The 13133-nt window shown below is 43.8% G+C and overlaps 1 protein-coding gene across 1 annotated transcript in view; it reads left to right on the plus strand.

Annotated features, from left to right (window-relative positions):
• The window catches only part of PCSK5 (proprotein convertase subtilisin/kexin type 5), a 456450-nt gene that overhangs the window by 343835 nt on the left and 99482 nt on the right, over nucleotides 1-13133 (plus strand). The window contains exon 21 of the mRNA XM_082614749.1: nucleotides 11695-11797. Within this exon, the coding sequence (XP_082470875.1) occupies nucleotides 11695-11797 (103 nt within the window). The remainder of the gene's footprint in view (nucleotides 1-11694; nucleotides 11798-13133) is intronic.

Consider the following 13133-nt stretch of genomic DNA (forward strand, 5'->3'; position numbering starts at 1 on the left):
ATTTAAAAAAAAAAAAAAAAACAGCTGTACACAGAGCCCTCTTTCCCCATGGGGTTATTACTGTAAGGATTGACCTAATACACACAAAGCACTCAGGACAATTCCTAGCACACGCCATCAGTGAATAAGTGTTAGCTATTTGGATTATCACTAAGTCAGTGAAATTGGACAGATTACTTAAATTTCCTGAGCCTCAGTTTCCTCTTTAAAATGAGAGCAGCGCTCACCTCCATAAGCTGGCTCTGAGAATTAAATGTGGAAGCATTGCAAAAGCACCCAGCTATCCCAGTAAAGGTCCCCTTATCTCCAGTCCAGGGCCCGGACTTCTAATCCCCAAACTACACACAACATTTTGCTCCTGCCTCTGCTCGTTTTAGCAGTTTTGCCTGCCCATCATTTGTGCTACTGTAGTTAAGTGCTTGTTTTTATCCCACAGAAAATGTTGGCTTCTTACAAATTCATCTTCAGGAAATTACAACCTAAATCAAGCTCAACGACTGCATAAGCAAAAAACCATTCAAGTTCCCCGAGCCCACGGGCAGCTTTTCCACAGCCCATCCCTGCCCATTTTGGCAAACTGTGAACAGCAGAGAGAGGAACCAGCCCTCTCCCTCTTCAGGAGGGCTTGGGGCCTCAGGCACATCACACCGTGTAAAATCTGCTTAAGACGAATATCAAGAGCAGCCTTGAAAGCAAAAAGGAGTCAAAGCAGGTCAGACAGCCGCCAGAGGGAGTTTGGGAAGGGTGAGAGGGGGAAGAGCCTGACTCACCAGCTCTGCCTGTTGGCATCACAGCGAGTTTCCAGGGAGCGTCAGGCTTCCCGAGTCCTGGACACCGAGCCCTACCTCACCGCCTGGTGGCTGCAAGCTTAAGCTGTAGGCTAGTCTCTAAAGGTCCAGGACCCCCGAACGTGGGGTCTGTTCCCTAGAAATGATGCTGGAGGGCCCCTCCCCTCCTCCAGGACAGTGATGTAACTAGAGCAGGAAGATGCAGTGGCCCCTGGGGAGACCCTGAGGGTCGGCCTGAGGTGGGCTCAGCTATGAAGGGTGGAGGTCAGGCCCAGGGGAGGAGAGGTTACATCACGTGTGCAAGTTTACACAGGTAGCCCAAGAGAACCCTGGGATTCACATCTAGGACAGCCAGTTCCAGACACAAGCACCTCACCTGTTCCTGCCTCTCCCCTCTCTGAGAGGGGAGAGGACAACACAAGCTCATCCAACGGCTCAGTGGGAAAGAGAGGAATCCTGAAGGCGGGGTGGGAGGCGCAGGCACTGTATGGTGGGGCCAGATGAGGTCCTAGTCCCGGATCTCACGCTCTGGACAGAGTCTTAAAGGTCTTATCGGACACAAACCACGCGGAAGGAGGCTGGTAGGCAGGGAAACACTTGGGACTCCCCGTCTCCGACGCCCAGGGCTTCTGAGGCCTCTCCCCTCTCAACACAAACTCCCCCGACCGTACACAGAACACACCCACACTCACGACATACAGCCCTGCACCCACTTCCACTGTCATCTGCTTACGTGTGCCACCGTCACTGAGACAGAGAGGAAACTCTGCAATTTATCCTGATACCAGCCAAGGAAGGAAGCTAAGCCCGTTCGGGGCCACTCACCTAAAGGAGAAGCCGGTCGTCCAAGCGTAGCGCCTACGCCGCCGCGGCGCCCAGAATCCCATGCTCTGCACCTGAGCGGGTGAAACGCTGCTTCTCGGGAGAAGCCTGTGTGCCTTCCCAAACTTCTACCTCAGCAGCCTGAGAAGGGCACAGCCATAGCTCTGGAATTTTCCGCAGCTACGCGCAGGGAAAGCTGCCTTTGCTCTGGTAAAGGGAGGCTGGCTCCCAGGGGCTGCTAATTACGTATGGAAATGACCTCGTGTGCGTGGGTTGCGTCTCGCAGCTGAATTGCTTTGAGAGGTCATAGTTCTCCATCTCCAGGGTCATTAATTTCAGTTGCCTCATTGCCACCGACCTGTGCAGCCAGTACATTCTTCGAGTCCCCTCGGCGGGGGGGGGGGGGGGGGTTGTGGAAAAGGCACAATTTGGGATCCAATGAGCCCAGGGTTTGGGTGATGTTCAGAGAGATTTTGACGCTTGACTTCCTTATGTGGTCAAATGAAGATGATAGCCCCTACCCTACCTTATTAACCTGAGGTTTAATGAGATAACATATTCAAAGCACCTGATAATTACAACTATCATTCTGTCATCCACTGTGAGAGGTGCTTTCAGGTCTGTTTTCTCACTTGATCCCCACCACATTCTGTGGGAAAGAAACTATTATCCACAGTACACAGAAGAGGAATGTCAGGGAAATATGTGACTTGATTAATGTCAAGCATCTGGAGAAGGAAGCCAAAATCAAACCCAGGTGGGGATGACTCCAAAATTTGTGCATTTATCCAAAACAATGCTTCCTACCACGCTGGCACTCCACTGTAGGCACACAGCAAACTTTGGTTCCCTGCTTTATTATACTTGAGTCTTTCCAAAAGCACAATTTGGTCACTCTCAACAAAACATATGGCAGCCTAGCCCTATGAATTGGGAGATTGGGATTGATGTATATACACTGATATGTATAAAACAGATAATAAGAACCTTCTGTATAAAAAATAAAATTCAAAACAAAAAAACACACAAAAAACATATGGCAGCCTGACTCATCAATGCTTCCCCAGTCACTAAGGGACTGAGGTGTTCTGGGTGCCATGCTCCATTCAAACTTGTCACTAGACAAACCAAACCACCTCTTAGAAGGCAGCATCCCCTGCCCGAGGATGGGGAGCATTAATGATGACCCAATGAAAGACTAAATTGCCAGTTACCAGCTCAGGTGCAGGTGGAGCCCTAGGCCTTGGAAGGCAACTTCTTTCTCTTTCCAGGAGATTCTCTTTCTCTTAATTAGCAGTTAGGCTGCAACTTAGCACCAGCAGGCAGGGTTTGAGGAAAGACTAAGGAAGGGCGAGGAAAGGCAAAGACAGCACTTTGGATGGGTTGATGCAGAGCAAGAGAAGGAGGGTAATTTGAGGATGTTCCCTCCCATGGGCACTGGAGTTGGGGAAGGGACAGCAGTGGTGCCTTGAAGGGTTTAAGAGCAAGAGTTGTTTTTGTTTTGTTTCACATTTGTTAACTTAATTTTTTAATTTTAATTTTTTAAAATTTTTATACAATTTTTGAAGGTTACTTTCCATTTACAGTTACTACAAAATATTGGCTATATTCCCCATGTTGTGCAATACATCCTGGAGCCTATCTTACACCCAACAGTTTGTACCTCCCACTCCCCCACCCCTATATTGCCCCTCCTCCCACCACTGGTAACCACTAGTTTGTTCTCTATATCTGTGAGTCTGTTTCTTTTTTTGTTATATTCACTAGTTTGTTATATTTTTTTAGATTCCACATATAAGAGATATCACACAGTATGTGTCTTTCTTTGTCCGACTTATTTCACTTAGCATAATGCCCTCCAAGTCCATCCATGTTACTGCAAATGGCAAAATTTCATTCTTTTTTATGCTGAGTAGTATTCCATTGTATATATTGGTGTGTGTGAGTGTGTGTGTGTGTGTGTGTGTGTGTATATGTATATATATCTCACACCTTCTTCATCCATTGATCTGTTGATAGACACTTAGGCTACTTCCATATCTTGGCAATTGTAAATAACACTGCTATGAACATTGGGGTGCATATATCTATTTGTATCAGTGTTTGGGGTTTTTTTTGGATATGTACCTAGGAGTGGAATTGCTGGGTCATATGGTAGCTCTAGTTTTAGTTTTTTGAGAAACTTCCATGATGTTTTCCACAGCAGCTGCACCAATTTACATTAAAAAAAAAAAAAAGAGCAAGTTTTAAAAGCGGTTATTTAGGGAGGCTCTTTGGGTAACCATAGCAATGAAAGTACATGACAACAAGTCTTATCTCTGTGCCTGTGTTCAGGACTTCCACCATCACAGAAAACATTTAGATCATATTAAGCTCCTTGAGAAGGACTTTGGGTTTTAACCAATTCACATGCTAGGACCCTTGTTTAGTTCAAAAGTGTCAGGAAGGCTCAGTGGGCCACACCCCTGACAGTTTCCCCTGCCATCTTCATCACCCCCAAAGTGAAGGGGAAGGACGCAACCCTCACGGCCTGATAGCTCCCCTGCTCACTCACTGGCTTACGGGAAGCTCTAGTCAACAACCTGTTCTTTCAAGTCACTTACTTTCTCAGTAATTGTCTCCCAAGCATGACCTGCCTCAGGTAATGAGCCATGTTTTCCAAAAGGTAAACAAGTTACTTTCTCAAATTATGATCACTTACTTCCAGCACTGGGTATTGAACCCCACATATCCCCCCACCATGAACACATCACATTCTGTACAGTTTCCCCATGAGTAGCGCCTCTGCAGGCACAAATGGTGGGAACACTGGGGGATAAAATCTTACCTCTGAGGAGGAGAGGGATGGAGTGCCCAAAAGAACCTGGAGTGAGTCTAGGCTCACTTACAGGGAGAGCAGACAGCCCACTAATTAGAGAGACCGTCAAGACACTTTGCACACCTCCGATGGGCAAGAAATGAATTCCTACCCACTGTACACTGCTTACGGGAAAGTGCTCATGGCTTCCCTCATCCACACATTCAACAATAGGCTTTGTAAATTTATTTTGTTTAAATGCAGATAATAATCACTCTCATGCCTCTTGTCTTCTCTTGTGTCTGATCTTGGAACCAACTGTTCAGTGCCTTTTTAATTTTAGCATCCCTAACTAGGAAAAGAGTGACTTTTCACTAACATAAAGACAGTGCAGGGCTTCCCTGGTGGTGCAGTGGTTGGGGGTCCACCTGCTGATGCAGGGGACACGGGTTTGTGCCCTGGTCCGGGAGGATCCCACGTGCCGCAGAGCGGCTGGGCCCGTGAGCCATGGCCACTGAGCCTGCACGTCTGGAGCCTGTGTTCTGCAACGGGAGAGGCCACAACAGTGAGAGGCCCGCGTACCACAAAAAAAAAAAAAAAAAAAAAAAAAAAAAAAAAAGACAGTGCAAAATTCTCTTAATTGAGGAGAAGATATACAGAAAACAATCCATCTATACTAGATTTTCATATAAATTGAGGGACCAGAGAGAGGCTACTATAATTCTGGTTGTAAGCTATTTCTGAGGAGGCAGTTTATTTTGGTTGTGGACAGCAGTTAAGAAGTGTAGGAAATCCCTTTGCAGAGTTCCAACCAATTATTTTATTCATTCAGAAAAAATTGGGGGATTCCTCTTAAAAGCTTCTAGCCTAGTGGACAAAATAAGCTGCTTGTAAAATATCAATTCGATAAGCAGAATTGCCTTTTAATAAATGGTGGCCATTTTATCTGAGAAAACAAATTTGGAAGGTATATTCAATCATTGAGTAAATCTGCTTAGTGCAGTATGCCAGCTCAAAGTTCATTTGTTTACACAGTGAATTCCTTTTTGATACCCTTACCTCAGCAAGTGGTTTAGAGGAGGCATGTACTCAGTTCTTTCTTTTTATAAATAGCAAAGCTACTTGGAACTCCAAAAGGGGAAATGAATTGGTACCAGGGAAATATTGCAGAAAGAGCATGGCTCAGATTCAGACAAACCTGGGTCACAACCCAACTCTGTCACTCACCTAGTTGAGTGAATTTATGCAACATTTTTCATCTCTCTGAGCCTTGGTTTCTCATTCACAAAAGGGGCTGTTGTCTGGCTTAAACATTACATATTACAAATACATACAGTATTTGTAACATGGTAGGTGTCAGTGAATGGGAGCTTGTGTGATTGCTACATCACTACTCTACTCAGGTGTGTTGGCCAAGATTTCACTTTGGATACATTTTTTTTAGCAGCCTGACTATGGTCAGGGCCCAAACAGCAGGGAAAAACTAATAGGATCAACTCTTAATTCCTTGCTCTTCGGACAGCATGCAGGCTGAGGGAAACTAAACATTTGCGAGTGTGTTGGATCCACATTTTACAATCCATCTTTTTGCAGGAGTGCCAGCCTATGGGGGTGCCAGAGTAGTAGCATTTCAGAGCATCTGCACAAACCACACAGAAGAACACTAGCACCTGAGAATGAAAAAGCAATGGGATCAGGAAGGATAAGTCTCGTCAATCAGAAAAGCCTGTGGGGGAGGAAAAGTGGAAATCACTAAGAGGACGAGATAGAGAAGCAGTAGCCCCAAACACCTCCAGGCTGTGGAAACAGAACTCTGCTTTGAGCTGCGTGATGTTCACTCTGCCTTTGTAACTTCTAATGGAAAGGAAAAACAGTGTTCCATCTGCCAGATGTCTCCATTTTCACAAGCTTTATCCACTTACTCATTTATTTCCACTATCACAGGAGGTCTCCCAAGACTCATTTTAACAAACTGGCTCCCCAAGACGGTTGGTGCTCTTTGGACCCATCCCCAAAGGCAGATAATCCTGAGGTTTTTAGTTAAAATCAAGTATTGCCCTTCTAAGGAATAAACTCATTGTGTAGACGTGTGTGTGTGTGTGTGTGTGTGTGTGTGTGGCAAAATGTATTGTATATAACATAAAATTTACTATTTTAACCATTATTAGTGTACAGTTTTACAGCATTAATTACATTCACATCGTAGTGCAACCCTTATCACCATCCATCAGCAGAGCTTTTTCATCTTCCCCAGCTGAAACCCTGTACCCATTAAGCAATAACTCCCCACTTCTCCGCTTCCCCCAGCTCCTGGCAACCTCCATTTTACTTTCTGTCCCTTTGAAGTTGACTACTCTAGGTATGGCGTATAAATGGAATCATGCAATATTTGTCATTTTGTGACTGGTTTATTTCACTTAGTATATGTCTTCAAGTTTCATCATTGTTGTGGCATGTGTCAGAATTTCCTTCCTTTTTAAGGCTAAATAATTGTGTAGACTTTTAAGTGAAGATATTGCAGTCTCAGTTGATGGCCTCATATTCTGAACTTTGCTATAAAACTTCACACTTCATGAGGCCTTAAAAACTGAATTATTTCATTAGTATATAACTGGTTGAAAGTGTTACTGTGCATTTATTGTAGCTGGTGGAAAGTAATAAATATATGGATTTCTTTTCATGAAAACTGTCTGCACACAGTAGTATCTTAAGTTGGAAACTAGTTGTTGGCATCCTTGAAAAGAGATAGTATTATTTGATTAACACTTCTGGTTGTAGAAACATTCAGGAAAGTCACATTCTATGATACCTGGCATCTGAGTGATAAGAGGCCTACATAAACAGAGGTCTACAGATAATTCAGTAACACAAGGTTGCTCACTGAAATAACCAGATCAAAAACCAAATGGCTGATTTCTCATCCAATGTCCCTCTTATTTTCTCTTACTAATCACCCTTGCTAAAAAGTTGTTTTAAACTCACATCATAATCTACTTATGTGTTTATTAGTTTACTTGGCTTATATATTTATTTGCTTAAATATTACTGACTCTAATCAGTAAAGAAATAGTACAAGGTACCAAAGAAAGCAAAGCATTTTAGCCGGAGGCATGAAGCTCTTCTAGCCATGTAAGCCTAAAAACTATTGCTATGTGAGTCTCAACCATGTTTGGTAGCTGCGGAGGATATAATCAATGTTTACCTATTCTGGATTATTTCATAAAGTTTATTTATAACTTAGACTTGTTAACACAAACACATTCTGCAATGTCATCAAGAGGTGGAACAGGCGGACTGAGGCACTTACTTGTACTTGTACACTTTTAAATTTACAAGTATTACTTCTGAAGATGTGTCTTCAACTGCTGAGACATCATTCCTCCCCATGAGACGCTACTGCCTCAGTGTGCTTCGAACTATTATCAGATGAGATGAGCAAGAAACTAAAAGGGGAATGAAAAAATGTTGATGACAGGAGAAAGATGATTTGGACATGATAATAATGGATGAAGACACCAGAAGGGGGAGCTTGGAGGCTGAGGTGGAGGACAAAAATATTGACCCCGAAGTCTGTGCTAAAGAGATTTTTCCTAAGAATTTTGTATATCACGCCTGTCATAAACATTCAGTTTCATTGTGCAATGAAAACAGATGACAAGAATTTACTGCTCCAACAACCAAAAAAAAAAAAAAAAAAGCAACTTGACTACGTCCTTGGAATCTGGTTTCTTTGCTTTCAAATGTGCAGTGGAACTCTCTCGTGCCTGCAAGGGCTGGGGGCAGTTGTTTATGTAACTCATTGGACATCTACATAAATATGAAACACGGGACAGGTTTCTCTATTCTCATCTGTTCTAAAGCCAGAGTTGGCTCTCAAGAGGCATGCAGACTGGAGAGAGATGCACAGTTTAGCTGTCTTATGCTGATTCTCTTACATAAGCTTCTAGGTTATGAGATTTTCTCCATTTTGTTTCCAAATGGTAGGAGGAAAAGACATGTTTTAAGAGTCACTTATCAGGGAAGAAAAATGCTTCCGAAGATTTTAGGTTGGGGAGAACTTTTATAGATCCGAGGATGGTGGGAGATGTGAAGAAAGGACTAAAGACAGACTGGTGGAGAAATATCCTAAGGAAAGATTAAGAGCATTAGATGAAGAGAATGGCCAAGAAAAAAGACTAACTTCCTCAGAGACAGAAGACAGGTGAACATTCAAGAAGATAGGAATTTTGACATTGAAAAAAAGGATGCTGGGGAAACAGTATCTTATCAGAAAATTAGGTAGTGAGGTCATATTCTGAGAAAGAATGGGGAAAGAATGGTGGGACTGAGTCTTGGGAAGGCTGGACTAGCCCAACTGAGGAATGCAAGAGGGAACTAAACAGATGAATGAAGGGATGATCAAGCAGCCTAGGGCACCACCTGGGTAAGCTAGACTCATAATGGGGCATAAGAAGGTTGTGTCTGGAGTGGGTACTTGAAATCTCAGAGATGGGGCAATTCCAAGTGATGATTATATCTAAGGTGGCACTTTGTCAGTACCAACAGAAGCCATATAGTTGAGCAGATCAAGGAACTACAAGGCCAAGCTGTCAGTGCCACCTACTGGCTTATGGAAGCCAATGAGGAGCAAATCAGATACAGAGGAGAGTTTAAAATTTTCACAGTAATAACGGAATAACCCTTGCTTGACCTAGCCATGCATCATCTGTAATTACAAAGGAGACTTTGGGTGCAGATGTGGGATAACTCACAGAACCATCTAAATAGCAGTTGATTTAGCAGACCAAGGTATATTTAGTCTAAAATCCTACCCTAGCCCTGACTCTAATATATCATGAAGATTAAGGTGGACGGCTATCAGGAGTTGGGAGACCCAAACCACTGTCTCAGTTCCTATAGGCATGGCCGCCAAGGCAAAGGAATGGTCTTTGCCTCTAGGTCTTTGTTTCAGACATTAACCTAGACTGTCCAAGAGGTCAAAGACATGTGGCCAGCATTTGGATTATAACTCTCTCTTAAAAGTCGTTCTACTCAAAAATCTTTGAGAAGCCAAGAACAGGGCCTATTTAATTTCTGTATCTCTAAATTTCACCTAGTACCTGGCATATAGATGTTCAGAAAATATCATGGAATGAATGAGTGAATGAATGAGTGAGTGAGCTGTGCTCTCTATGATCCTACCTTTCTCTAGAACACACTTTCTTTGGGTTTAGGAGCCTCTGTAACCCTCCCCCATTCCTGTTCCACTCAGCACACATCTTGTGAAAGACACATAGCTGTCGTCTAACTCTGTGAACACAAATTGTTCTCATCAGCCATGTAGACATGATCTACTTCTTCCTACTTGGTCCACCCTGGATCCCCTGCTCTTTATCTGGCTGATGCCTGGACTGATGACTGCTCCGTGGGTTGTGCCTTGCACAACAAAAGTGGAAGAGATTTCAGCAAGGGCAACAATTAAGAGGGGAATGGGGGAGCCTGAAAAAATAAAAAAGAAGGATGCAGAACTATAATGCCTGTGTTGAGTGAGACAGTCATATCTTGAAGTCACCACTCCTACTAGACAGAAGCCCCAGCTTTTTTCTGGCTCAGGACTGCTGATTACCAAGAGTACACCTAGTCCATTCTAACACGTTTGTGTGATTCGTAAAAGGCGCCCCTTACAGAGGCAGAGGCTGTCCAGCTTTGTGGGATGAACCTGGTGGGGTGGGGGGGATTTCCACCTCCACTTGACCATTTGAGAAGGCACCTTGCACAGTGAACAACCTGCGCATTTACATTCTTTGCCCCCTCTTGTTCTTCACTCTTTAGGGGCTAGGACTTCTGGGAGTCACTCCTGGGTTAAGAACCACTGTCCCATTCTGAAGGTTATGTATCAGATTTCTGGTCCACACTGTACCTTGGCAACTATTAGAAGGCACAGAAGAACAGAGTCCAAGATGTGCAGCATGTGCCACTGTTAGATGCTTGCATTGCTCTGAGCATGTACTTTTCCCCATTAGTTAACAAAACCAATAGAATAACTCTCTGTGAAAGGCTTTTTCTGCCATGTAAGGGCAAATTCTGGTCGCCTCTTCATTTTCACTTTTGTGGTTTAGTGCTAGCAAGTGGAAGATTTATGTAGGTAAGGTTTACCTTACCCAACTCTGCTAGTTCAGTAAAGCTATGGAAAAAGGCAGAGGGGTAGACTTCCCTCTACTCCTCACCAGTCAGGTCCAAGTTTCCAGGGCTTTTTGCAAGGCAACTACAATAAACCAGGCAGTGAATCTTGGAGTCTGCATAAGATCCCTCGATCAAACCGAGGGTGAGTCTTGCTCCCTCACTCTTCTGGCTGGATCTCAGATGAACAATGTTCAGACAGGCTTAGGGGCTGTGAAAGTTGGGGCTGATGTGGGAGACAAGTGAAGGTTGTGACTCTACTGAAATCTGAACCTATATTTTCTGGGCACAATCAGTTTCCAAATCACACAAAGTGGCTCTTTGGATCAGACTGAAGACAATTTTGACTTTTATTTTTTTTTAAGACAAAGTCAGAAGAGGATGAGTGTAGTGTGAATAGAGGGCTGAATTCAATGAATAGACACCCATCAAGAGGTTATCACCTGCAATGAGGTTGGTCTCTCTCCACCACCTTTGCCATGGGAGAAATTTTTTAAATGTCCACAAGTTTGTGAGGCTGAACTTGCTTCATGGAAAGTTCATGTGGAAAGGCCTCATTTGGGTCTTTCCTTGGGAGAGATCAACTTTCTAAGTCAATGAAGAATTCTCTGGCTATCTCTTTATTGTTACTCTTTCAGGGTGAGATGCAGCTCACATCTGTCCAATGTCAGCCAAGATTCAATTCCCATTTTTGACTAGTAACCACAATCCCCCCCAGAGCAGTGGGACAAGATCTGGGTGGGTCCTGCCTGTGGCTTGACTTCAACCAAGATTATAACTGGGCTCTTCGTGGGCCAGGAGCCCTCAGAAATTTAACAGGAACATCAGTAGGAGCTCAGTAAAGGGGCGCCCAGTCCCCCACCCCGGCCTCTCCCTAATTATAAAATCTGTAACACATGTTGACTAGATCCAAAATTATGTCATTGCCTCACAACTTTTTGAGGTTCCAACTTCCGGGGCCCTTGGGAGAAGAGCAGACTGGCTGCTGAAGCCATTCAAGGTCTCTTCTCTCTGTGTTGTCTCCATCGCTTTTGGGCAGCCACAGAGGGATCTGGCTGCTCTCATACTGACAGCCCAGACAGCACTGCCATGCAGAAATGAGATAAACAACTAGATTTTGTTCCCCAGGAGAATACATCGACGAGTACGGCCTCTGCCAGATCTGTGAAGCCTCGTGTGCCAAGTGTCGGGGGCCAACCCAGGAAGACTGCACTAGCTGCCCTGGCACAAGGTGAGTGACCTTTCTTGTATCTCCTGGGGTTGGGAGTTCATGAGATGCAGGAGGGAGAGAGGAGGTGCTTACCACCTAGAAGCACCCCTTGGGCCTACAGGAAAAAGAATCAAACTCCTTCCCCTGACACAGAAACCTGCTGTGGTCTGGCCCAAGGTCAGAGGTCTATAGTGTCCTCCTCCTATGATGCCCCGTAACCACTGTGAGAATCAGTTCCCTGGACACTACAGGAGCTTCCTCATCAGTGAAGGTGGTGGTGGCTTTGATGCCTAGAATCTCATCCCTTTCTGCACACCCATCCCTCAACCATAATCTCCATCTGCTAATAAAATATCTACTCCTATTTCTAGAGGTAGTTCAAGGGTGAACCGTTCTATGAAAGCATTTTTTACCTCTTTCCAATAGAATTAACCTCACCCTCTTTATGTTCCCCTGTGCTCTGTACAAACTTCCATAAGTACACCTGTGACATTTTCAGACACTGACTTACAAATCTACTTGTTAGACTGTAAGCCCCTTGAAATACTCATCTTTGTACTTCCATTACCTATCACAGTGCTAAGAAAACAGTAGGCACTCAATCAGTGTTTGATAACTGAATGAATGAGGAAATAGCAAGTATCCGAATGGGATACTTGCTCACATCTTTGCTAATATATTGAGAATTTATAATGAAGAGAGTTGGGAGCCTGTTGCATTTTTAATCAACACTCCTCTAATTCTAGCACTTAATATTTGTTGGCCTCATCTGCTCTGATAAATGCGTAGAAAGCAAGGTTTCTCCCAAGACCAGTATAATGAGACTGCTCCAGTGGCAGGTGAGTCTCTAGGATGGATGTTCCCTCTGCCTTGAACAACAGTCATTTCATCTAATTCTTTATCAGGACTGTAATACCCTGAGTAGGAACTGTGGTGTATTTGTCTCCTTATTCCCCTACAGTGATCAACACATATTAGTAGTTCAATAAATATATGTGTTATTGAACTTGATGAAGTGTGTAATGAATATCATGAGCTTGGTTCTCCAAATAGCTCCCTCAGAAAGAAAAAGAGAGAGACGAGGGAAGGAGGAAAGGAAGGAAACACAAAAGAACAGTCTTATTAAGAATTCTTAATGCTGTGATAACATTTTCTAAGTGTCTCTTTAGGATACCTATGCCTCTTGAGTTTGCTTTAAGCCAGCCTCAAGGCATGCTATTAGATACAGACAACATTTTGAAAATAGGTCCTTTTTCTCCTCTAACTCCTCACCACATCAACAATCAAATCCCATCGCATGTTCGGACATCTTTGAACCAAGGAAACCTTTTAGCATTTGTTTATAAGGCAGCTACCA

The sequence above is a fragment of the Mesoplodon mirus genome (genome assembly GCF_964341445.2).
Source record: "Mesoplodon mirus genome assembly, chromosome: 1".
Classification (NCBI taxonomy): domain Eukaryota; kingdom Metazoa; phylum Chordata; class Mammalia; order Artiodactyla; family Ziphiidae; genus Mesoplodon; species Mesoplodon mirus.